The sequence below is a fragment of the Chiloscyllium plagiosum genome, chromosome 5, assembly GCF_004010195.1.
Source record: "Chiloscyllium plagiosum isolate BGI_BamShark_2017 chromosome 5, ASM401019v2, whole genome shotgun sequence".
Lineage (NCBI taxonomy): Eukaryota > Metazoa > Chordata > Chondrichthyes > Orectolobiformes > Hemiscylliidae > Chiloscyllium > Chiloscyllium plagiosum.
In genome coordinates, this window is record NC_057714.1 from 98,709,994 (window position 1) to 98,737,823 (window position 27,830).

The 27,830-nt window shown below is 40.7% G+C and overlaps 1 protein-coding gene across 1 annotated transcript in view; it reads right to left on the reverse strand.

Moving 5' to 3' along the window:
* Positions 1 to 4,905: 4,905 nt before the first annotated feature.
* LOC122550100 (disco-interacting protein 2 homolog C-like) overlaps positions 4,906 to 27,830 on the reverse strand; it is a 27,093-nt gene continuing 4,168 nt past the window's right edge. Inside the window, exons 2-6 of the mRNA XM_043690681.1 lie at positions 21,266 to 21,325; positions 14,049 to 14,123; positions 12,135 to 12,309; positions 11,153 to 11,276; positions 4,906 to 7,979 (exon numbers count right to left, since the gene is read on the reverse strand). Coding sequence (XP_043546616.1) covers positions 7,727 to 7,979; positions 11,153 to 11,276; positions 12,135 to 12,309; positions 14,049 to 14,123; positions 21,266 to 21,280 — 642 coding nt within the window. The 5' untranslated portion in view covers positions 21,281 to 21,325 and the 3' untranslated portion in view covers positions 4,906 to 7,726. The remainder of the gene's footprint in view (positions 7,980 to 11,152; positions 11,277 to 12,134; positions 12,310 to 14,048; positions 14,124 to 21,265; positions 21,326 to 27,830) is intronic.

A 27,830-nucleotide genomic window follows, 5' to 3' on the forward strand; every position in this document is an offset into this window, starting at 1 on the left:
TATCTCTCTACGCTTCAGGCTCACTGCCTTTATTCCTGATGAAGGGCTTTTGTCCGAAACGTCGATTTCGCTGCTCCTTGGATGCTGCCTGAACTGCTGTGCTCTTCCAGCACCACTAATCCAGAATCTGGTTTCCAGCATCTGCAGTCATTGTTTAACCCACTGTGTAGAACAGACCACACATGATGTAATTAAATGGGTCAATGATCTGCAAGGATATGACACAGACCATAACACATATAGGAAGGCCATTCAGCCCATTGAGTCTGCTCAACCATTCAACGGCTGACCTGAAATCCTTCAACCCCACTTTCCTGCCTTCCCCCTCTTAACAGTCGATTCCCTTACCAATTAAAAACTTGAAAAAGATACACTTTAAACTTGGAGAAACAAAGGAAAATAAGCCTGGGGAATGCAGAAATGTTTGTTTGGGACTGTGCAGCAGAATAAATGAGACTAAGATTTAGGAAAGTACTGAGGTTGGAAGATGGGAGGCAAAGATGAGGAGGAGGAGAGAGCCATTGGAATGCACTCAGGACTGGTGCTGATGGATTGGAAGAACAGTTGCACTCTATATGTGTTTATTAGAGTGAAGTAGATAGAAAAGAGATTAGTGCCATAGAGGAGAGTAGAGGAATGGAGAGAGAGGGCATCTTGAATCATAGCAAGTATTGTAGGTTTGCTCGCTGAGCTGTAGGTTTGATATCCAGACGTTTCATTACCTAGCTAGGTAACATCATCAGTGGCGACCTCCAAGTGAATCAAAGCTGTTGTCTCCTGCTTTCTATTTATATCTTTCTCCTAGATGGGGTTCCTGGGGTTTGTGGTGATATCATTTCCTGTTCGTTTTCTGTGGGGTTGATAGATGGTATTTAGATCGATGTGTTTGTTTATGGCGTTGTGGTTGGAGTGCCAGACCTCTAGGAATTCTCTGGCACGTCTTTGCTTAGCCTGTCCCAGGATAGATGTGTTGTCTCCCAGTCAAAATGGTGGTTTGTTTCATCCATGTGTAGGGCTATGAGGGAGAGAGGGTCGTGTCTTTTTGTGGCTAGCTGGTGTTCGTGTATCCTGGTGGCTAACTTTCTTCCTGTTTGTCCTACGTAGTGTTTGTGGCTGTTTTTGCATGGAATTTTGTAGATGACGTTGGTTTGTCCATGGGTTGTACTGGGTCTTTTAAGTTTGTTAGTTTTTGTTTGAGAATGTTGGTGGGTTTGTGTGCTACTAGGATTCTGAGGGGTCTTAGTAGTCTGGCTGTCATTTCTGAAACTTCTTTGATGTATGGTAAGGTGGTTAGGGTTTTTGGCTGTGGTCTGCTTGTCGTGGTTTGTTCTTGAGGAATTTGCAGACTGTATTTTTTGAGTATCCGTTCACCATTTCGACTGGGTCAACACATCTATCCTGGGACAGGGTAAGCAAAGACATGCCAGAGAATTCCTAGAGGCCTGGCACTCCAACCACAACGCCATATACAAACACATAGATCTAGATACCATCAATCAACCCTGCAGAAAATGAACAGGAAATGACATCACCACAAACCCCAGGAACCCCATCCAGGACAAACATATAAATAGAAAGCAGGAGACAACAGCTTCGCTTCACTTGGAGGTTGCCACTGATGATGTTACCTAGCCAGGTAATGAAACGTCTGGATATCAAACCTACAGCTCAGTGAGCAAACCTACACCCTAAACCTCAACCTGAGCTACAAACCTTCACAAACCTTGCAGTATTGTAGGTGGTGGAGCACATTGACGGACATCAAACTGAGATCATAGCTACAGGGAATATCATGCTTGACTGGTCTAGAGTAGGGTCAATTCTAACAGCAGAAGCAAAGTGAAGAATGGGAGACAATGTGTTTTGCAAAATGTGGAAGTGGAATGGGGCAGCATTGATATGTTTTAGGTTAACAAGAGAGTTTTTTTGTGTTTGGAGTACAATGGTGGGTGGATTGATCAAGTGTGGATGTTTTTTGTCTTGAGTAACTCAGTTTTGATTAGATGCAAAGAGACTGAGCTGGCACCTGAGGAAAGGGGGTTATAATGATGAGAGCGAACACAAGGACTAGGAGAAGACAGCAGGTATATAGGAGTTGAGCAGGGAGGTAATCAAAGTAACATGACATGCCAATATATACCCACAGAACTGTTGTTTACTCATTCATGGGATCTGGGCATTGCCATCCTTAGTTGCCCTTGAAAAGGTGGTGAGCTGCCTTCTTGAACCGCTGCAATCCATGTGCAGTAGGTTGACTCACAGTGGCATTAAGGAGTGAATTCCTGGATTTTGACCCAGTAAAAGTTAAGAAACAGTGATATATTTTTGAATCAGGATGGTGAGTGGCTTGGAGGGGAACTTGCAGGTGGTGGTGTTTCATGTATCTTCTGTCCTTGTCATGGAAGTGGTTGTGGGTTTGGAAAGTGGTGTCTAAGATTTTTAGTGAATTTCTGTAGTGCAACTTGTTGATAGTACACACTGTTGCTACTGAACATCAGTGGTGGAGCGAGTTGATATTTGTGGATGTGGTGGCAATCAAGTGGGCTGCTTTATCCTGGATGGCGTTAAGCTTCTTGAGTGTTGTTGGAGCTGCACCCATCCAAGTAAATGAGAAATATTCCACCACATTCCTACTTCATGCTTTGAAGATGATGGACAGGCTTTGGGTAGCCACGAGGTGAGTTACTTGCTGTAGTATTCCTAGCTTCTGACATGCGTTTTTGTGGTGAGTCCAGTGGTAACTCCCAGGATGTTGACAGTGTGGGATTCAGTGATAGTAACACTACTGAATGTCAAGTGGCGGTGGTTAGATTCTCACTTATTAGAGATGGTCATTGCCTGGTATTTGTGCAGTGCAAATGTTACTTGCCACTTGTCAGCCCAAACCTGGATATTGTCCAGTTCCATTTGAAAATGGATTGCTTCAGTATCTGAGGAATATTTTAAAAAAACAATTTTATTGTATTTCAAAGATGTTAATTGTACAATATCAATTCTGCAAATATAGCTTACAAATGCCAAATAATCTGACTTGATTTAACAAGTGTTGCTTACAGAACAACAGCATAGTGATGATCATCCTAGACAAGCAATCCAGAGATTAATTGTTCAAAAGAATGGCACAGTTTGCAATGAAGTTTAATAATTTTAACTCTTTGGAGGCTCACACAAAAAAAACCTATCAAGTTGTTATTCGTCACTAAAACCCAACTGATCACCATCTCCTAGGAAAGAGAGTTTTCATCTCTGCCCAATTTAATTTACAGGATTAACCCATAAATACAACTTGTAATGCTCTCTGTAGTTTTCAACTTTATCACTGCCTCAGAGTAATAAATACAACTTCACTATTGCCCAACTCCTAAAAGCTATAACTACTTTAAATTATTGTCATAATTTGAGCTTTTATTTATATTGAATTTCAGTTCAAGAAATCAAGAAACAGGTCAGTAGAGCCATAATAGTAAACAAATTTAGGACAGTAGGAAATACTGAAAGAAACAAAGCATTTCTATAAATTACATTCAGAAAGCAGGTGTGAAAAGGTATGCTGATCTATTGAAAGCTCCTAAAAGTGATATAATAGCAGAGAAAGAATGGCAAATATACTAAATGAGTCATAGCTAGTATACAAAGATACCATTTTGCACAGACTGATATTCAAGGGAAGAAAGTACTAAATGAAATGTAAATTTTGGTTCAGGTGGTTACTGATACACTGAGGCAGTTTAAGGCAGACCAGGCAATCAGTTTAGTTTCGCTTCTCAGGATTACTCATCTTAGAGAACTCAAAGTCACTGGACCTGAAAAGTTAGCTCTGCTTTCTCTCCATAGATGCTGTCAGGCCCACTGTGTTTCTTCAGCAATTCCTATTTCTGTTATTAATTAATGGAAATCAATCAAGAGGAAATATAATAGAGATCTTGGGGAGAAATACAATAAGTCCAGAGAAGGGGAACAAGCAATGGGAACATAAACCAAAGTCTATCAGAGAAACAAATCAACATTTTTTGGGCATTTGTGAATGTTGAAACCAAGCATTAAGTACATCTATTCTTAGAAACGTTTCAAGATAGTGTCAGATAAAGCTACATAAATAAACCAAGGATTGATACAAGGCACCAGGTCATAAGGCCTGGAGTATTATGTACAATTTTGCTCACTATATTATAGAAAGGACATGTTGTCATTGGCTGTGCTTTAAAAGACAAAAAGTTCAAAAATCATCCAAGTTATGAGGAAAGGTCGAAAATCCTGGAATGTTATTCACTCAGAACTCCAAAGATATAAAAACAGAAATTGCTGGAAAAGCTCAACAGGTCTTTCGGCATCTGTGGAGAGAAATCAGAGTTAACACTTCTGATGAAGGGTCACTCAACCTGAAATGTGAACTCCGAATTCTCTCCACAGATGCTGCTAGATCTGCTGAGCTTTTCCAACAATTTCTGTTTGTGTTTCCAATTTAAAGCATCTGTAGTTCCTTTGGTTTTTATGAACTCAAAACTATTATTCTCTGTATTCAGGATTCGTAGGAAAATAGATGAACTGATCGATGACTACCTGTATTTATAGCATCCTTAATGTACAGACATTTGAAGAATTGGGTGATTGCAATATTAGCTTTCAAACCAGTCAGATCAGCCACAGGCTTTTCCCAATTGTACATGTTATACACCAGGTTTTTTAATACTGTATCATGCCAACTCCTAATATTTGGTATCCTAGATCAAAAACTGCTATTCTCTCATTAATGAAATAGAACCAAAACAGCAACTATTTTCACTTTTGTGAAAAGAATCTTATCTAATCTCAAAGAGGGTGCAAACCGAAGGCTACAGCAGGAGAGTTAGTTGTCTAAGGGCATTATTAGGGAAGTATTTACACTGAATGAAGACAGATGATGTGTTTTCAGAGCAACAAAAATAAAAGCTTTTATTTGTTCATTTGAATATAAAACAGGCGTTATCACATGTACAAAGCGAACTGGTGGTTTTAACATACAAGAAAGATTGCTGTCCTTTGCACAGTAAAATCCATTGTGATTGGTTGAGTACATGAAATTCTCTTACCATTCAGCAACCTATGTGACTCAACACTACTAACATTCAACTGATAAAGGGACAGTCTTCCCTTGGGTAAAGTGTCAAGCAGGATTAATAATAATAAGAAGCACCATGAGGAATCTGATCCTGTTTTTGATTTGTTTTGACAGTATATGATCTTCATGTACCTTCCTTTTTTGTGCATGTGCATCAAGTTGGATTACATGGTTTTGTTTTACTTCAAAGCACTAGGTCACAAGACAAACTGTTTCTATACATTCTAATGCATGGTTTATCTATAGCACGTTTTCTAATAAAGGACACGCCTTCTTTATTGCTGAGTCTAGTTGGACTCTGGATGGTTGCTTCTTCCACTCCCACAACGAAACAAGAAACCTACTTTACTACAAATAGTAAATGTTAGACTCTCTTTACAAATGGCAGGCAGCAGAGGACATAACATACCTGGCTTTGAAAATATTATATAAACCTTAGAGGTAACGTGCTAGGTTAAGAGCATGGATTTAGGTTTGAGTAAAAGAAAAGCAGCATTATTACCACTGCTAAACTGTCTACTTCCTCATTCATGGCGAACGTTATTTGCATACACTGGAAGGTAGTCAATATCCCAAGAGCTCACTCATTCATTAAGGCAGCCCAACGCGGACTGTTTCAAACCTGACTGGACAGCTCAAAGGCTGCCCATCATTCTAACCTGACGAGTATCCTGTTGGTCTTCAGTGACGCTGCTGTGGTGGTGTCATATCATTTCGAATGTTTTTCAGCTTAGGTGAACAGAAAAAGTGAAATGTCGTTGATCAGTCTTCCACTAGTCAACCGCAAAGCAACGTTATCAAAGGCAGAGAGAAATGAACTGCAAACCACAGTCTCTTCACTTCTCAACTAGAAATAAATGGAAGGTGGTGTTGAAAAATGACAAATGACCTACACAGAGATGGGGAATGAGACTGTAACGAACGTGGAGGAAAGCTGTTAGTCACCAATTTTCTGAGTACACTGCACCCTATCAGAAAAAAATTTAAAAACTTGACATTTTAATGTAAAATATATCATTGCAAAAATTTTAACTGTAAAAATTAACACTTATTCTTGTACATTAGTTTCTTACATCCTACATCTTAACTCAATATTTCAAAGTGAATTTACTGGCAAAACGGCTCTTTTGCAGCTAGATGTTTTGTTTCATTTTCAATTCTTACAAACCCATTACAAGTTAAGAAAAAGCTTTACTATAAACACAATTAGCAGCAGTAAAAAGTTTGAAACGATCATTAATAGCTGTCAGTTTGTAATCTGAAGTCACACTGGAGCATTATGCATGCACACATCTTAGAAAACACACAATCTACTCTGTTTAACCTGCCACATGCTGAGAGTCTAACAGTGGAAGTGTGCACATGCCAACACAAAGTTATCAATGAACACCAGGCAATCTGGCACAATACAATTTTTTTTATTGATTTTTTTCAATTTTTTTTTAGTGCACTTTTAAACCTCAGTTAATTCACAAGCATAAAGATGTCCATTGACTTTTTTTTCCCCAAGTTGGAATCTTCTGATGGAAGTTGCTTGCGGGTCACTTCACACACTGAGATACTACACCTCTGATGAGGGCTGGGTGAATAACATGACCATTGTTCATTTCAAAACTGGGACACCATGCAAGTAAGAATTACTGGATTTCCAACATCTCTTCCATTGGTAAAACCATAAATCTGATGAGTTACCTCGAATATAGTGTGCTGATGTGAAGCTATCCACATAAAATAACGCAACACTTTGCTTCTTTTTAGCAAACACTTAAAAGAGGAAAACATTCGCAAATGTCTTTCTCTTAATATACTTCTAAAGAGAACAAAATAAATTAAAACTGTTTTGTACATAATTACATGATATGAAGTTACTCAGTATTTCTTTTCCTCCTGTTTGTAGTACAATGATATCATCACACAAGCGAAAACATTATTGAGACCCCATCAGTGGCTCCACCAACAATAGACATCCACATGATTTGGTAGCAGATACCTCCTCCCGACTACATTTCTGGGTTTCTGAGCCCTGCTTTGAGAGGGACCTCATGATGTCAGTGCAGATGGTATTGACAGGGTGGACATTACTCTTGTACCTCCTAATACTAGACATAAGAAAAAAAAAGGAGGGGGCAGAATGTCCTCAGCCAATCAGTTCTAGATAGAAGGTTCCTTGTTTACAACGTTTTGACAATTTTTGACCAAATCTCAAGAATCGACAATCTAAAATACTTGCTTTTTGCCACAGTATGTGAATACATAAAAAGCACCCCCTTAGAGGGCAGATTAAAAAACGTAAGCAACTTCAGCTGATATAACTTAAAAATACAGAGCGCAGATAGTACACTTACTTCAAAAGCAGTTAATCAACCAACAAGCAAGAAATAGGCTCCAGAATGGGGCTTTTGACTTTCAAAGGGTTGTGTACTTATCATTGTCTTTGCCTATTAAACGTCTGTGGTACAAAGAATTAGTTTCACATCTTTGTGGCGAGTCAAGAGTGCTTGCAAGTGCAGAAAGTCCCTGTGTGGAACAAGTACTGTCTATTGGTTTCTGCACACTTTGTGGTGAACACCAAGAGTTCTCTTTACATATGTACATACACATTGTTAACCGAAGCCTTAGAACAGGAGGCTACATATTGTAGGCCACATAGATAGGGTCTAGTTGGTCGGCCAAAAATCCATCCCTTAAATGCATACGCTGTTTTTCTCCACGAGAGTTGATTGGGATCACTCCAACATCAACCACAACCACTACTCCCACAATTAGGTAATGTTCCTCCAGAACCACATTAGTGACCAAAGGAACAAGGTCCAAAGCCTCTTGTTCTGATCCGTCCAGCTCCACCACCACCACCAAAAGATTTGTCCAGGTAAACACCGCACTGAGGAAAATGAGATTCGGGAGAAATGTTAAGGAAGCAGTGTATTTGGAATGAAACAAAATATATGTCTTATTTAAACGAAACAAACTGGGTCACATTTTAACACTGGTCAACAGGTGTGTCTAAGTTGGGAAACCTCAGCAGGTCAGGTAGCTATTGTGGACAGAAAGAGGGTCAATGTTTGTAGTGTTTTGAAGCCAGTAGAAAGAGGGCGGGTGGCAAGAAAACTGAGAGAGAAGATCATAGTAGGGTGAAGGCCAGAGATGAAAGATTAAATATTTTGTGATGCGACAGCCCCCAAGAGTGGCTATGGAAGTGATGACGTAACAAAAGCTGTGAGGTATGAACTGCAGCAGGCGACTGACTGTGTGGAGTTTGCACATTCTCCCCGTGTCTGGGTGGGTTTCCTCTGGGTGCTCCGGTTTCCTCCCACAGTCCAAAAAATGTGCAGGTCAGGTAATTGGCCATGCTAAATTACCCATAGTGTTAGGTGAAGGGGTAAATGTAGGGGAATGGGTCTGGGTGGGTTGCGCTTCGGCGGGTCGGTGTGGACTTGTTGGGCCGAAGGGCCGGTTTCCACACTGTAAGTAATCTAATCTAACCTAATCTAATCTAATCTAAAAAAAAGGCTTTCTGAATGCAGTGTGACGGGATTTAAAAAACACCAGAACCTAGCAAAACAAAGAAGAAAAAGAAAGACAAAATAAGACAGATGCAGAGGTCTTGCCTTAAAGTAAGTGAACTCAATGTAGAGTCCAGAAAGCTTCAGAGTAGTGTTGTTCCTCAAGCCTGCAAATATATTTCTTCCTCTTTACCATTCCCTCATTTGCTGTCTCAGTTCACTAGAAATGTCAGATAGCATTTATTCATCATAGACCCAACTACTTTTCCACTCTCATCCCAACAGCAGCAGCCCCATACAGGACCTCATCTGGAGCCAATGAAAGCCTAGTTTCTGAACTGTAAATTATTTTTCTTCATCAAGGTCACCCTAACTACATGTGTAACTAAATATTTCACCGCAAACAGGATGTCACTCCTCTCAACAATATTAATAGTTCTGCTGAACACTCACAGACTCTCTCACTGCTAATGACCTTCTCATACTTCTAACTTACATATTCAGATCTGCTCTGTTACTACTGTGTTCCATTCAATTCCAAGCACGTCAATCATTTCCAAACATTTCTACCTCTCTCTTAAGATCCTCAATGCCTAACTTCAAAGCTTCTGACGACTTTCTTGCTGAAATCTTCCCTTCACATTTCTGTCTCACGCACACTGCATCCTCAATGAGTCCTCCTGCACTTAGATTCTCCTTGCTAGCTCTCTTCACTTTTATTAAATTCATTCGCAGGGTTAGGCCGTTCTACACAAGAACCACTCTCGGCGTAAAAAAGTTACCATTCATATTCTTCTTATATCTTTCTACCTGACCTTGAAAATATGCCCCCTAGTTTTGAACTCCCCCACCTTAGGGAAAAGAACCTTGTCATTCACCATACCTATACCTCTCAAAATTATACAAATCACTATAAGGTCACTCCTAATCCCTTACGCTCCCAGTAAAAAAAAAAGTCCCCGTCTTTCCAGCCCAAATCTACATGGATGTGGCCTCACCAATGCCCTCCCCCATGAAACTCTGCCAACACCTTCCACTGCAGCACACAGACTTTATTAAATCATATATGCAATTTCTCCTCATATATATGTGATAATTCCATTCAATTGTTGCTATTTTTCTCAGCAGTACATTTCTTGCTTTTTCTGTCACTGTGAACTTCGCATTTATCACTTATTGTCCAAATTTGCAATTTCCGACTTAAATCCCCAGGGTTTTATATATTTTCTTTCCCTGCATATAAATGTAAAATGCTTGCTACCTTCAGATCTAAAGCCCTAAATATAATCCTTATTCTTTGGGTAAAGAACAGATTTTTAATTTTTTTATGAAGAAAGAAAAGAGGAAATAGTGAAGATTTGCCTGGCAGTCTCATTAAAATTCTGCATTCATTTAGTTTTATTTAATATGCTGTTCCTTGTACCGAAGTACAGTGAGAAGTGGATAATGTTACCACTTTCTGGCGCCATCTTGGATTACTGAATAAATTGTGTAAATAGTAAAATATTGAAAAATTAATATTTAACTAATACACTCCTTTCACTGTAATTTCAGAAAACTAAACAGCCATTACTGAATAAACTGACCGCAAGAATTAAAATGAATGCAAAAATTATGGATTTTAATCCAGACAATGTGAGGTGATACATTTTGGAAGTTCAAGTACAGATAGAAATTATACAGTGAATGGCAGAACCCTTAGGAGTACTGATACGTAGAAGGATCTGGATATGCAGGTCCACAGATCACTGAAGGTGACAGTGCAGTTAGATAACGTGGTAAAACAGGCCTATGGCATGCTTGCCTTCATTGGAAGGGGCATTGAGTACAAGGATCAGCAAGTTATGCTGCAGCTTTATAGAACTTCAGTTAGGCCACACTGGAATATTGTGTACAATTCTGGTCACTACACTACCAGAAGGATGTGGGTGATTTGGAGAGGGTACAAAAAAGGTTTACCAGGATGTTGCCTGGTATGGGGGATTTTAGCTCTAAAGAATGGTTGGATAGACTGGGTTTGTTTTCACTGGAACGCAGCAAGTTGAGGGGCGGCCTGAAAGAAGTTTATAAGATTGTGATTGGCATGGATAGAATGAAAAGTATGAGGCTTTTTCCTGGGGTGGAGGGATCAATTACTAGGGGACACAGGTTCAAGGTAAGGGAGGGGCAAGTTTAGAAGAGATGTACAAAGCAAGTTTTTCACACAAAGGTTGGTGAGTGCACTGCCAGAGGAGGTGGTGGAAAAAGACACAATAGCAGCGCTCAAGAAGCACCTGGATGAATACATGAATAGGAAGGGAATAGAGGGATACAGATCCTGTACATGAAGACAGTTTTAGTATGGAAGGGCAAAATGCACAGGCTTGGAGGGCCGAAGGGCCTGTTCCCATGTTGTACTGTTCTTTGCTCTTTAAAAATAGTCATTAATATCACAAGAGAATAATTTGAGTTATGAAATGAAGGAGCTAACTCCATGATTTACAGAACCATCTTTTTCTTGTTTTGAGCAGAAAATGTGAGAGAATGGCTCAGCAAGTGTCGCAACACCTACCACTCAGTGATGCTCTTGTGGGAACGAATCACAGATGTTTCAATGTCAATGGGGTGGTATCTCATTCCTCGTAACTCCATTGCTTCATCCAAGGCACCAACAACATACAGTGCATCATGTCGCTCTAACAAAGCAGAAATTACACACTTCATCAAAACCCATTTGAATTTCAAATTATGAAAACGCTCTAACATCGATAACAAAACTTGTGAGTTTCCTGAATAAAAATGCAAGGTCAGGAAACAAAAAAACAGGGAAAGGAGGTATTATCTCTCATCTCCAATAAGAGTCATTGTCACAAAGGTCTACAGAATGGAAACAGGCCCTTCGGCCCAACTTGCCCATGCCACCCAGTTTTCACAATTAATCTAGTCCCATTTAGAATCATAGGGATGTGCTGCACGGAAAGAGACCCTCTGGTCCAACCCATCCATACCCAGATATCCTATCCTAATCTAGTCTCATTTACCAACACTAAACCCCTACCATTCATCTACCCACCCATATACCTTTTAAATGTTGCAATTGTACCAGCCTCCACCACATCCTCTGGCAGCTCATTCCATACATGCATTACCCGCTGCGTGAAAAAGTTGCCCATTAGTTCCCTTTTATATCTTTCCCCTCTCACCCTAAACCTATGCCCTCTAGTTCTGGACTCCCCCTCCCCAGGGAAAATGCATTGTCTATCTACCCTATCCATTCCTCTCATGATTTTACAAACCTCTATAAGGTCATCATTTTGTCCATATCCCTCCATACCTATCCAAAACCATGTATCTGTCCAAATGTTTTATAAGTTACAAAACTGTACTCACTTCCACCACTACCTCAGGCAGCCCGTTCCCCAGACATTCATTGCCCTCTGTGTGAAAAAAGTGCTCCCATGGACCCTTGTATGTCTCTCCCTTTGCACCTTAAAAGAGACTTAAAAAGCAAGCTCCAATGCAGTATTACTTGTATTCTACATTCTCGTCCTTACCTCCATTTGCATCAGTAAGGTCAGTTCGTCTAAGAAATCCCAAGTAACCTGTTCGGGCCCATACAGTTTGCGTGTCTCCAAAGCTCAGGCGTGAGTTAAAGTGGTCGGATTGAAGTGATTCATCTCCATAAATGGTGAAATATCCACTAGCATTATGAGCACTGTGAACCCATATCTGTTCATTTGAAAAAATGACATGAATCACCGCTTTGTCAAAGCTCGATAAAATACTTTACTTTGCAATTCATCATTCAATAACAGCAATGAAATTAACAGCTAACTGCAAAGTACCTCACCACGTTATACAAGTCGGTAAGGATGGAGACACAGCAACAGTGAATAAGATGAAGAACTTTGTAGGAAGTCAATAAACTGCAACCAAGATTAACACAACCATTTATGAAAAATCTACACGTGAATGTTTTACAGTTCAGTGAAAGCTGAGTGGAATTGAATGGAGCTTGGTTGCAACAAAAGACAGAACATTAAAAAGACATTTGCAGAGATCAGTAGATCAGTGTTAAATTCAGTGTCTGTCATTTGTGTATTAAATAACATTCTGGATTTCCCCTACCCCCGTGATATTGATATCATAGTGGGAATTGGAACAATGTCAAGAGAGAGTAAAATAAGAAAGCAAAACCCAAAACAGAGCAGAAGAAATAAGGAGCCAGGGAATAGGAATAGGAAGGGTTTGAAGGGATATGGGCCAGGTGCTGGCAGGTGGGACTAGATTGGGTTGGGATATCTCGTCAGCATGGGCAAAGTTAGACCGAAGGGTCTGTTTCATACTGTACATGACTCTATCCATGACCTCATTCCATGATGGAGCAGACTCAATGAGCTAAATGGCTGACTTCTGCTCTAATATTGTAAGGAAGTACGTTTGAGGAGAAACTAAGATTATGAGTCATCACATTCAAGTAGACATTTCAGTGTGGAGAGGGAATGTCTCAGGTTTACAGTAATATGAAGAATTTTGCACAGGTGTGTATATCCATCTTCGCCCAGCGATCATTCCTCACTAAATGACTGTATTTATAGCTATGGACAAAGGGGGCAGTACTGAGACTTATAAAATGTGTTAGATCAAAAAGCATCAAACCTAATATATATATACTTCAACTTTTATCTTCACAGAGCCCTCAGTATAATAAAGCAGAACATCACAAGATTAAAACAGGACTGACACTGAAAAGACATATTAGGAGGGAGGGAGTCATGTGGACCATCGCTGAATTAAGTGGGCCATTGGCAGGTAGTAGGTGGGGTGAGTAAGTGAATAAGTGAGTGACTAAATGGGAATTTTGGTCAGCAACTGAGTCATTTTGGTGGGGTGGTGGGACAGCGGGGGATGGTTCTGAGTGACAGGGAGTTGAATGAAGTGAGTGAGTGACCAGGTGAATGGGAGAGTTGAGTAAATGTGTGAATGAGTTTGGGTTTGGTTGAATGAGTGAGTGAGTGATAGGCTAGTTGAGTAATTGGGTGGTGAGTTAGTGACTTGAGGGGTTGAGCGAGTGAGAGCCTGGAGAGGGGAGGAAGGGGAGGAGTGACAGGGGGAGTGAGTGATGGGGGAGCGAGAGAGTGAGGGTTTTGGGAATGGGCGGGTGCATGACTGGAGAATGAAAGATCAATGGGAGTAAATGGATGGCTTGGGGGACTGTGTGAGAGTGTCTAACTGGGCACTGAAAGTGAGTGACTGACTCAGGATGGGTGAGTAAAGAAGTAGTGGTGGTAAGTGGGCGAATGGAGGTACATGCAAGATTTGGAGGGGGGGTCGCATGGTCAAGTGAGCGAAGGGTTGTTGTGGGAGGGGATATGGATCAATGTGTGGTGGAAGCAGGTTCACTTGAAACACTCAAAAGGAAGAATGGGCAGGGTTTATAAACTGAAGAATCATTGTTTATGATTTACCTCTCCAAGGTGCGAGTCACCCAGTGGCCCTTTTGTTTCAGGATTGGCAATGATTATCCTCACTCCAGGTAGGATCTGTTGAGGCAATAAACAATGATTCAATATCAACAAGTGCAAAGCAAGATTATTACAGAATATGAATTTATCATGGCCACAACTGTACATACAATAAAGATGTACCAGAATTATGTGAAGCTTTGGGACAATTTTGATTGGCACAAGAGCTAAGTTAGATCAATCAGATGTTTACAAAATAATGCCTAGTTGTGTAAGGGTAAACTGTGGAAGATTCTTTCATGGGGTTGGTGAATTGGTAACACGTGCATTGATTCAATGCACCCTGGAGGCTCCATGCCTTCATTCCTGATGAAGGGCTTTTGCCCGAAACATCGATTTTCCTGCTCCTAGGATGCTGCCTGACCTGCTGTGCTTTTCCAGCATTACTCTAATCCAGAATTCAAACTTCTGATGTTGCGCAGTTAGACCACATGAGGGAGATTTTAAAGGATAAAGAGAGGGATTCCCTAACTTTCTCTGCCTTAGACTTATCTTAAATTTGTTGCATTTCTTTGATATGTGGACTATCCTTGATTAATCCTTCCCTCGATAAGTAGAGATTAATTCTGCTCCTCGGAATGTTTTCTAATAGATTTCCCTCCCGCAAATGTTAGACTCACTGGCCTGTAGATTCCTGCTTTAGCCCTGCCATTTTTCTTCAATAATGGTACCACATGAGCTGTCCTCCAGTCCTCTAGCACCTCTCCTATAGTGAGGAGGCATTTGAAAATTAATATTAAAGTCCCTGTTACCTCCTTGGATACATGTCATCTGGGCCTGGGGAAGCATTCTCTTTTAAGCCTGCCGCAACCACAAATACCTCCTCCCTCTCATGCTGATTGGTTAATATGTATTACTGCTCCTCCCCACCCCCCTGATTTCCATATCGACATTGTACCTGTATTCACTATAGGGAAGAACACAGTATGTATTTAAAACCCCACTTACATTGTTACAGATTGCCACTTTGAGGGAAAAGCTTTGATTGCGTGAATATTAAACTTTTGAGGTGGCGAAATTTTAATTATAATGGAGAAGTATACAACTTAATGTTGATGGATAAGTTAAATAGTCGCAATGACTTCATGGGGAAAATGGTGGCTAGTAATCCACCCCGACAATGCTAACAACCAGAAATTGAAACTCACATAGGGTAGAAGGTGAAATTTGAACTCAAGTAATAAATTTGTAATGGAGAAGAAAGGTATCCTAAGAGTAAAAACTGAAACAACTGCGGATGCTGTAAATCAGAAATAAAAACAGAAGTTTCTGTAAAAGCTCAGTGGGTCTGGCAGCAACAGTGAAGAGAAATCAGAGTTAACGTTTCAGCTCTGCTTTTGTTCTGGAAGAATGAGCTTACTTATTAAGATCAGAGCCCAAGGTGTTGGAGGTAGGACAAAAGCATGGACAGTTCCTATCCTTTGGGTCCAGTGACCCTTTCTACCTGTCCCAGTTTTGTTATTGTCCCTTTCTCTTTTGTTCTTTTCCATTTCATTCACGGGGTGTATAATTTGTTGGTTGGGCCAGTATTTATTGCTTAATCCTAGTTCCCCTTGAGTGGTGATGGTCAGCTGCTTTGTTTGAACCACTGGAGTCCATTTGGTATAGATACACTTGCAATGCTGTCAGGGAAAGAATTCCAGGGCTTTGACCCAGTGACACCGAAGGAATAGTGACACATTTCCAATACAGCATAGTGACTGGCTTGGAGGGAATTTGCAGGTCTGGTGTTCCCATCTATCTGCTGCCTTTATCTCTCCAGAAGGTAGTGATCATGGGTTTGCAAGGTGCCATCTAAGGAGCCTTTGTGAATTCTACAATACATCTAGTAGATGGTACACAGCACTGTTACTGAGCATTGGTAGTAGAGGAAGTGCATGTGGTACCAATCAAGTGGCTACTTTGTCCTGGATCGTGTCAAGCTTCTTGAATATTGTTGGAGCTGCACTCATTCAGGCAAGTGGTGAGTATTCCACCGTACTTCTGGCTTGCAGATGGTGAACAGGCTTTGGGAAGTCAGGAGGTAAGTTACTTGGTGCAGTATTCCTTGCTTCTGACCTGTTCTTGTAACCAGTGTATTTATATGGCTGGTCAAGTTGCGTTTCTGGGCAATGATCACCCCTGGATGTTGATAGTGAAGAATTCTGTGATGGTAATATCACTGAGTGTCAAAGAGTGATGGTTAAATTCTGTTTTGTGGGAAATAGTCATTGCCTGGTACTTGTGTGGTGCAAATGTTACTGCCTCTTGTCAGTTCAAGCTTGGATATTAAATAGGTCCTGCTTTTTTTGAACTACTTCAGGTTTCATAAGGGCTGATCATTTGGGACTGAGATAAGGATTGTGAATGGTGTTGAACATTGTGCAATCATTAGCCACTTCTGATGTCATGACGGAGGAATGTTCATTGATGAAGCAGCTGAAATTGATTGAGCCTAGGATATTACTCTAAGGAACTCCTACAGAGATGTCCTGGGGCTGAGATCATTAGCCTCCAACAACCATCACCATTTTTCTTTATGCTCGGTATGCCTCCAAACATTGGAGAATTTTCTTCCCAATTCCCATTGATTCTAATTTTGCAAGTGCTCTTAAAGCCATACACAGTTGAATACAGCCTCGATGTCAAGGACTGTCACTCTCACCCCACCTCTGTAATTCAGCACTTTCGTCCACGTTTAAACCACAACTGTAATGAGACCAAGAGCTCAGAGGCCCTGACAGAACACATTGAGCAGGTTATTGCTGAGCAGGTTCTGCTTGATAGCACTGTTGAGGACACCTCTGTCAGTTTACAAATGACCAAGAGTAGACTGATGGGGTGATAACTGGCAAGGTTTGATTTGTCCAGCTTTGTGTGTACAGGACATACCTGGGCAGTTTTCCACTCTTACTGATACTGGCATGGACAGATGCATCTGCTGCAGGCAGACCGGTAAGGTGAGGTCACATATATATTTCCCAGGTGTATAGAAATCAGCAAGGAGCTTCCTTGTCCCCATTCAACCTGATGCCATGGGGTCCAAAATCAATGCTTGGAACTCCATCCTGACTATATACCACTATTCCAGCAACCTTTCTGGGTCTGCCATGCCAGTGTGGCAAGATATACCAAGGGATGGTGATGGTGCTGTCTGAGATGGTGTGCAATTCTGAGAGTACGACCATGTCAGGCTGTTGGATGACGAGATTGAGGCAGCTCTCCCAATTTTGGCAATGATCTCCAGATGGTGCTTAGGCGGACATGACAGGATTGACAGGGGTGGGTTTTGTAGTTGTTATTCCTGGCGCTCAGGTTGATGTGTGGTCCAGCCAGTTTCATTCCTTTATTTTTAGATTTTTTTAGCTGAATGGCTCGATGGTCTCTTTCAGAGGAGAGTTAAGAGTAAACAATATTATTCTGGGTGTGGAGACAAATGTAAGCCAGGCAGGTAAGGACAGTAGTTTTCCTTCACTCACCTGCTGTTGCAGTGGGTTTCAAACCAGAGTTCCCAGAATATTGCATTATCCTGGGTCTCTGGGTTACAGCTCCACTTGCAGTAGTCTTATGCCGTCGTTGTCCCACTCTGCACCAGTTGGTTATTCTTACTCAGGATTGACCAATGCTGTTTCCATCTGTCATTCTAAACCTTATGATGACTGCTCCCTTTTTATGTTTGCCCACTGTCACTTGATTTACTTGGCCCATCTCATTCCCAAGAAGTGGGGACTGGGCACATACTACTGTAGGAAATTCTCCTCAACACAATCTAGAAATGCTTGTCCCTCACTGCCCTTTTATCACTATTCTGGTAACCACTAGTTATAAATACTTTCTGATGTTTCCACCTCTGTGTTATCGTCTTCAAGATTTGTTCCTCCAAATCCTTTTAGCTGGTAGTCTACATATTGCAGTGAGTAATTTAATTGGACCCTTCTTATTGCTTAGCTCTGGTCTAATCGATTCTGTGCTTGAACCCTCTAAGGTGCTGTCTTTCTCTGCACTCTTTAACCAAAAATATCACTCCATCTTTACTTTCTTAGATTTTTCTGAAGATACCGGAACCAGGAATATCTAACATCTCAATTTGTCCATCCTAGAGCCAGTTCTCCATTATTGTCACAACATCACAACTCCACAGCAGTCTGTGCTTGTATTTTTTCAGTCTTATGAACTATACTCTGTGCATTCATGTCCATGCAATGTAACCCTGATTTCGACTTTTTAAACTTTTCTCCATACTCCGACTCCAACTATTAGCTTGCTAATTTCTACTTGAGAGCTATCTTCTTCATTTCTTGCACCCTGGGATTACTTTCTAATATTCTATTCTGGCTCCCAAATTAGAATTAATATCAGCAGAAAAAAACTATTAAAAACTCAATAGACTGAAGTCCAACAAATCTGATCCAATCCCTATTTCCTACGATTCTCAACAATGATAGCTATAGAGGTAGGGGTGCAGTGGGTATGATCTCCCAACAGTTTGAAAATCAGCAAATCTAACACAGATATGAGGAAAAGAGCAAGTAGGGAACTACAGATCCATTACCCTATTATCCGTTCACTAAGGAACTTTTAACAATGCACTTAGAAGAACGTAGCATGATTATAACAAAGCAACATTGCTTTATGAAAGGGAATTCCTGTCTGACAAACGTATTGGCATTTTTTTGAGGATATTGGGGGAAGGCGATGCCCTAGTGGCATTATCACTGGACTGGTAATCCAGAGACCCAGATGGCAGATGGTGGAATTTGAATTGAATAAGAAATATCTGGAATTTACAGTCTAATGAAGACCGTGAATCCACTGTCAATTGCTGGAAAAACCAATCTGCTAAAAACAAATGTTCTGCCATCCTTACCCGGTCTGGCCTAAATGAGACTCCTGACCCACAGCAATGTGGTTGATTCTTAACTTCCCTTTGGGCAATAAATGCTGGTCTAGCCAGTGATGCCTGCATCTCATGAATGAATCAAAAATAGTGACTTATCGAATCAGTAACAAGGCACTGGAAGACATGATATACATTTGTTGGTGAGTTTTGAGAAGATTTGTAGCTCAGGTTGAGGTTCTGGATGTAAGTTTACTCACTGAACTGGAAGGTTCATTTTCAGATGTTCTATCACCATATTAGGTAACATCATCAGTGAGCCTCCAATAAAACACTGGAGGATATGGCCTGCTTTTTATTAATGTATTTAGGTTATCTTGGGTTGGTGATGTCACTTCCTGTGGTGATATCTTTTCCTGTTCTTTTTCTCAGGGGATGGTAAATGGAATCTAAGTCAATTTTTTATTGATAGCGTTCTGGCTGGAGTACCATGCTTCTATGAATTCTTGTGTGTCTCTCTGTTTGGCTTGTCCCTAGGATGGTTCCAACTGGAACTCTATCAACAAACAGATTGACTTGGATCCCATTTACCACCCCGAGTGCTTCACCAGAGGCTCACTGATTATGTTACCTAGTATGGTGATGAAACGTCTGAAAACAAAACCTTCCAGCTTAGTGAGCAAACTTACATCCATATACATTTGTTTCCAAAGGGCATTTATTAAGGTGATGTAAAAATGCATAAAGTAAGTGTTCATGGATATATTAGCATGGATAGAGGCTTGTTTAATGGACAGTAAACAGATAGGAGGGATAAATGGGGCATTTTCAAATTGAAGAGGCTGTAAGTATTGAAAGTGTCACAACAGTTATTGCTGAAGCCTTAACTATTTGCTATTCTATATGAATGATTCCGGTGACAAACCAGAGAATAATATAACCAAGTTTGCTTTTGGCAGAAAATTAGATGGGAATATAATCTGTAAGGGGGACATGGAGAAGTTGCAAAGAGATCATGTTTAATGAATTGCCAAGATGGCAGATGAAGCATAACGCCAGAATGTATGACATTATTCACTTTTGGTGTATAGAAAAGTACAAGTTTTAGCTTAAAAAGCATGAAACTTGTAAACGCTGATGGTCAGACAGATTTGAGTGTACTTGTTCCAGGAGCACAATAAGCTCACATTCAGGTCCAGTAAGCAAGGTGGAAAGCAAACAGCACTGCGAAGGGATTGGATTACAGGAATAAAAAAAGTCTTGCTACAACTCTACAGAGCTACGGCAAGACAATGCCTGAAATACAATGCTCAATTTTGATCTCTTTATTTAAGGAAAGTTATACGTTCATTGGAAGTAGTAAACACTGATTAGATAGGCCCTCGAAAAGGAGAGGGTTGTTTTATGATGAGAAATTGAAAGAAATTGATCTTTTATTCTCTAGAGTACATTACAACACCACACAAGTGGGAGAAAATATGACTCGCACATTCAAAGCCAATAAATAATGAAAACAGGTTGTTGATGTTCCACACTGAGGTCATTGGAAGACTGCTTAGAGAAGCTGCCAAAAATACTTCTTTCAGCCCCAGCTCAACCTAGCCAAGACTGATTGACTGAAGATTGGTCTGCCAACAGCATCAGTTTCACATGATATCAATTTGTAGTAATTTCAATTCAGTCTGTCATAGTTAAGAATAAACAGCAGAAAAGGGGCCCTCTTCTGGTACAGTGATAATGTCTCTTCCTCTAAGCCAAGAGATCCACATTCAAGTCCCACCTGTACCAGAGGCATGTCATAATATCTCTGCCTGGACAAACTGATTGGAAAAAAACTGTTTCAGTGATTGATGAGTGAATGCACTGCTATTCCCTTTCTTATTACCAGAAAAAAACAGAAAAGGGACCCCATGTGCTGCAGTGGTAGTGTCCCTAACACCGAGCCAGGAGGCCTGGATTCAAGTTCCGCCTGTTCCAGAGAAGTGCAAGAACATCTCTGGCCATGTTTGATTAGAAAATATCTAAACTGCAGAAAATAATGTGAATTGGTGATCTCGCACATAAAGCAGGTCAATATTCTAAATGTATAAGAGGTGCACCAATGAATGTTTGCCTCATTCAGGGTCTTCACTTTTCAGTTTATCTCCATACTTAATCCCGGAAGGTTTATAAACCAAAGAAAGTTGCAAGTTGTTAAATATTTTATTCCTCCTGTGGATACATTCTTCAACTTGGTGAGAATAAATTTTAATAAATTGTTGCAATAAAAAGCACAAAACTGAAAGTAGATGTTAAATATTTGACTTTTGATCTTCAGTTTAACATTGCAGGTTGAGCTACTCACTTTGCCAGACTCCATTAGTGGCAGACTGTGAGGAGATCCTCTTTCCACTAAACGGACCCTGTAAGCAAATAACGGGTTAAAAATCAATGTCTTGTTTGTTCTAAATAGCTATGCCCATGTTTTACAACACTTTAACCCATCAGAAATACATTCAACATTGTTTAAAAAGGTTTCCTGAAAAGATGGAATAGAATTAGAATTAGCTTTATTGTCACATATACTCAGAAGAGTACAGTGAAAAGCTGACATGTCACCACTTACAATGCCATCTTAGATGCAGAGGTACCCAGGTACGGATTCTTGAGCACAAACATTTACAGAAATAAAATAGAAAGTCTAGCATTACAGATCTTCAGAAGTCCAAAATCATAGTAATAAATTAAAAGAAAAGAAATACAAAGTTCAGAATAACAGTCCTTCCACTATAACATAATTTAAAAAATTGTCTTAAATTCTCTTTTTTAAACCTAAATCCAGCTTAGTCCATTTCATGGCTCGGGGACTCAATCCCTCTGTTGGAATCCCGGACCCGATCCCCATGATGCTGAAGAAAACAAACGTTCAGATAATCTATTTTTAAATCAGTATCAGGAAAAGCAACTAAACAAAACTAAAGCTCTTCAGTTATTTATCAACCTCCATGTTGCCTTTCATCACATCACATTTCCCATTTTTTCTAATACTTTGGTATGCAATCACGCAAGATCCATTCTTGTAAAACTGCTTCAGAGTTCATCATTCTTTTCAAGATAACTAATCAGTCGTTAATACAACAGCCAGCTATAAACCAAAGTTGACTATTTAGTGTCCTCATTATCTAATTAGAAATTAAAAAGAAATAATTACATTTTTTATAAAAATTAAATAATAAATGTAAATAGCAAATAACCTATCAGCTGTTGGGAACTAATTTGAAAATCCTAATCTGCCCCACCCACTCACCGTACCCAGTTATATTTTCAATCGATTGCACCATCATTCAAGTCGGGGTTCTGCACTAAATTACAACTCAGATTTTCATACCGAGAATGGCACGAGTTACTCAAGCCTAAAACCTAAATGCAGCCACCTTTATGGTGAAGCTGTAATTTTCAGAGCACATTTAAATCAAGTATTTTGTCCTTGGTTAAATATACTGTGCAATTGTTTGTCTTTAAGCATTAAGAGAGGGTGTGTGTGTATGGAATGAGCTGTCAGAGGAGGTGGTGGAGGCTGGTACAATTACAGCATTTAAAAGGCATCTGGATGGATATATGAATAGGAAGGGTTTAGAGGGATATAGGATAAGATTAGGTTAGAAAATCTGGCCAGGATGGACAAGTTGGACCAAATAGTCTGTTTCTGTGCTGTATATCTCTATGACTCTGTAACTACACTTCAGTCAGACTCTGTGCACTGGCAAACATCAATAACAATTCTTTGTTCGGCAGTGATCTATACAATTTAAGTAGCAGAGTTTATTTAAAACCTTGCTCCCCACACTGCACAGTTCAGTTAATTGACTTATTGCACTTGCCCTAGAGTAAGCCTGTCTGTTTGCTTGTATTGATCTTTACAGTGCAGTCTGGCTGGATGTGATCAAATACACAACATAGCTTTATTCATTTTCATACTTCCAAGTATTGTCACACATTCACCTCTACCTGAAAATCCACCGTTCCTCAGTTCCTTAAGGTTTTGGTGCAATCCACTGTAATACCCATTGCAACCTGTCCCATTGCCTGTAGGTTTTTCAGCAGTCTGCTACCCAATTTCCAAATGTTTTTCTTCCAATCGAATCTACAATTTTCATTTTTCTTTGCAGCTATTCCCTGGCTTTCCAAGCTTCCCTACATTCTGTTACCCACATTTTCTCTGTATTCCTTTCTTTGGCTGGCCAATGTTTTTATGCAGTCCACTCCTAGATCCCTCAAATTTCACTACAGTTGAGTTATATTGTTAGGATTATATGTTAAAGGCATACAGATGTATATCTGGGGTGCCGCATTTACTTGTAGTTAAATGTTGATCAAAAATGTATACAACCAATCTGCATTTCTGCTTATGGGTGTCATATTATAGGAAAGATGTGAATGCACTAGAAACAGCGCAGGCGTGACTTACAAGAATTGATCCAGGAATGAGAACCATCAGTTATAAGAAAAGATTGAGGGAGTTGGGATTATTCCACTTTGCGAGAAGGTAGCTGAGAGGAGATTGGGTAGAGGTTTTCAAAATTATGAGCAAGCTGGATAGAGTACATATGGAGGCAACTGTTTCCACTCAAAGAAATAAGAACAAGACAGCACAGATTTAAAATAATATGCAGAAGAAGAAAGAGAACAAACTGTTTCATACAGAAAGTAGTTATGGTATAGAATGCACTGTCTGGGAAGGTGGACAGGTTCAATTAAGACATTCAAGAAGACATTGTGTGATTATGTGGATAGAGTGAGTTACAAGGGCAGGGGGAAAATACAGGAGATTGGCATCAGGTAATGATCTTTGAGAGAAAGTGAGGGCTGCAGATGCTGGAGATTAGAGCTGAAAATGTGTTGCTGGAAAAGCGCAGCAGGTCAGGCAGCATCCAAGGAACAGGAGAATCGACGTTTCGGGCATAAGCCCTTCCTGAAGAAGGGCTTATGCCTGAAACGTCGATTCTCCTGTTCCTTGGATGCTGCCTGACCTGCTGCGCTTTTCCAGCAACACATTTTCAGATCAGGTAATGATGCTCATTTTAAAGACCCAGTGCAGTCATGATGGGCTGAATGGCCTTCTGTGCTCTAACATTTCTGCAAGGGTATCAGTTCAGCAGCTACATGCAGAGTTGCAAATAATACATTCATGGAAGCTCAAGCATTCTGAGTCAAAACTGTGAATATTTTAAACTTCTGAGAACCAGAAGACACAACATGGGCTCAGCAGGTGTTGGTGAGTAAGCAAAACATTTCAGACAGATTTAATGTTGAATTAGATTGAGAGAGAAAAAACAACCCGAATTAGTGCCAGAAAGAGCAAGAAAACAGAGTGAATCATGAGAAAAACCAAACGAAGGGTGGTGGAACAATTAATGCACAGTTATAGGTTGGAATGAATGAGGAAGTTGGAGAGGTATTTGAGAAGTTTAAGCAGAAATGCAGATTGGCATTTCATAGCTTTCTAAAAGACAGCTGTAAAAAAGGAAAGCACTATCTGCATTCTTTGTGGGCAGACGAGAAAGGGTTAAATGTGTTTAATAGCTGGAAGGTGACCAAGGAAAACAATAACCCAAAATGTTTTTTGAAAATTTCAGCATATATCTCTCACCAAAGTCAAATCATCAGATTCACAGATTTAAGCTGTAGGGAGAGAATGAACAGACTGGGGCTGTTTTCCCTGGAGTGTTGGAGGCTAAGGGGTGACCTTGTAGAGGTTTATAAAATCATGAGGGGCATGGATAGCATAAATATACAAAGTTTTTCCCTGGGGTGGGGAGTCCAGAACTAGAGGGTATAGGGTTAGGGTGAGAGGGGAAAAACTTAAAAGGGACCTAAGGGGCAACCTTTTCATGCAGAGGGTGGGGTGTGTATTGAATAAGCTGTGAGAGGAAGTGGTGGAGTCGGGTACAATTACAATATTTAAAAGGCATCTGGATGGGTATATGAATAGGATGGATTTAGAGGGATACGGGCAAAGTGCTGGCAAATGGGACTAGATTACGTTGGGAAATCGAGTTTGACCGAAAGGTCTGTTTCCATGCTGTACATCTCTATGACCCTGTATGAATTTCAAAACCTGAGGCAAAGCCAGGTGAATCTGATGGCAATTTCTTCATCAGACTGTAAAGTGCAGCTAGGAAATGCAAATTTAAGGAGACAGATGAACGACTGATAGATCAGCTCATTTGGAGCTACGTGCACAGAGTTTAAAAAATGATATGATTGAAAAGGACAAACTCTTATTGTCATTGTAGACAATGCTGGAGCACACAAAGCTATGAATAGACAGATGTGGATAGTGACTACTCTAAAATTAACTTCAGTTTAATCACAAGAAAGGGAGGAGGGTTGATGCAGTGAAACTGTAAGAATAGAATGCACATCCGATAGAGAAAAAGATGTGCAAGAGCTGTGGATGGCCATCACAGGCAGATGGCATGTTTGGCACATGGATCAAACTATAGAGCTAGTGGAATGTCCAATTACTGGGAAAAGACTTGCAGAGCAAGGGAAAAATAGATGGTAATTGAGTTATCAGAGCCAGACAACAGGACAAATGAAAAGAAGACAAAACCAAAACATCCAAAGCTGACAATGAATTTGAGAACACAACAAGCACAGGAAGCTACCTCACAAAATGTCTGAATACAGTGGCTCCCAGAGGAAATAAAATTCTACAACTCTTCAGATCGGAACGGAGCTGAGAAATAATTCCCCAGAAGAATCTGAAACTTGAAACGCAGCATCATTCTACTTGGACTGCACCAGAAGATATTTCCTGAAAATTTGAACAAAAACTGTCCTCGAGCAAAGTGCTCTGAAAGTGAGTAACGTCACAGTAAACATCTACAGGAATAGTTGAATAGAAGACTGGAGGATAGCAAATGTTGTCCCCTTGTTCAAGATGGGAAGTAGAGACAACCCTGGTAATCATAGGCCAGTGAGCCTTACTTTGGTTGTGGGTAAAGTGTTGGAAAAGATTATAAGAGATAGAATTTATAATCATCTTGATTGGAATAAGTTGATTAGGGATAGTCAGCATGGTTTTGTGAAGGGTAGGTCGTGCCTCACTAACCTTATTGAGTTCTTTGAGATGGTGACCAAACAGGTGGATGAGGGTAAAGCAGTTGATGTGGTGTATATGGATTTCAGTAAGGCGTTTGATAAGGTTTCCCCATAGTAGGCTATTGCACAAAGTACAGAAGCATGGGATTGAGGGTGATTTAGCAGTTTGGATCAGAAATTGGCTAGCTGAAAAAAGACAGAGGATGGTGGTTGATGGGAAATATTCATCCTGGAGTTCAGTTACTAGTGGTGTACAGCAAGGATCTGTTTAGGGTCCACTGCTCTTTGTCATTTTTGTAAATGATGTAGATGAGGACGTAGAAGGATGGGTTAATAAATTTGTGGATAGTACTAAGGTCGGTGGAGTTGTGGATAGTGCTGAAGGATGTTGCAGGTTACAGATGGACATAGATAAGCTGCAGAGCTGGGCTGAGAGGTGGCAAATGGAGTTTGATGCAGAAAAGTGTGAGGTGATTCACTTTGGAAGGAGCAACAGGAATAAAGAGTACTGGGTAAATGGTAAGATTCTTGGTAATGTATATGAGCAGAGAGGTCTTGGTGTCCATGTACATAGATCCCTGAAAGTTTCCACCCAGGTTGATAGGCATACAGTGTGTTAGCTTTGTGGGCGGCACGGTGGCACAGTGGTTAGCACTGCTGCCTCACAGCGCCAGAGACCCAGGTTCAATTCCCGATTCAGGCGACTGACTGTGTGGAGTTTGCACATTCTCCCCGTGTCTGTGTGGGTTTCCTCCGGGTGCTCCGGTTTCCTCCCACAGTCCAAAGATGTGCAGGTTCAGGTGAATTGGCCATGCTAAATTGCCCATAGTGTTAGGTAAAAGGGGTAAATGTAGGGGAATGGGTGGGTTGCGCTTCGGCAGGTCGGTGTGGACTTGTTGGGCCGAAGGGCCTGTTTCCACACTGTAAGTAATCTAATCTAATCTTCTACTGGTAGAAGGATTGAGTTTCAGAGCCATGAGGTCATGCTGCAGCTGTACAAAACTCTGGTCTGGCCGCACTTGGGATATTGCATACAGTTCAGGTCACCGCTTAATAGGAAGGATAGAACATAGAAGAATACAGCGCAGTACAGGCCCTTTGGCCCTTGATGTTGCGCCGATCCAAGCCCACCTAACCTATACTAACCCACTATCCTCCATATACCTATCCAATGCCCGCTTAAATGCCCATAAAGAGGGAGAGTCCACCACTGCTACTGGCAGGGCATTCCATGAACTTACGACTCGCTGAGTGAAGAACCAACCCATAACTTCAGTCCTTTATCTACCCCCCCTTAATTTAAAGCTATGCCCCCTTGTAATACCCGACTCCATACGCGGGAAAAGGTTCACACTGTCAACCCTATCTAACCCCCTAATCATCTTGTACACCTCAATCAAGTCACCCCAAACCTTCTTTTCTCTAATGAAAACAGCCCCAAGTGTCTCAGTCTTTCCTCATACGATCTTCCTTCCATACCAGGCAACATCCTGGTAAACCTCCTCTGCACCCGTTCCAGTGCCTCCACATCCTTCCTATAGTATGGCAACCAAAACTGCACACAATATTCCAGATGCGGCCGCACCAGAGTCTTATACAACTGCATCATGACCTCAGGACTCCGGAACTCAATTCCTCTACCAATAAAAGCCAGTACGCCATATGCCTTCCTCACCGCACTATTTACCTGGGTGGCAACTTTCAGAGATCTGTGTACATGGACACCAAGATCCCTCTGCTCATCCACACTACCAAGTATCCGACCATTAGCCCAGTACCCCATCTTTTTGTTATTCTTCCCAAAGTGAATCACCTCACACTGA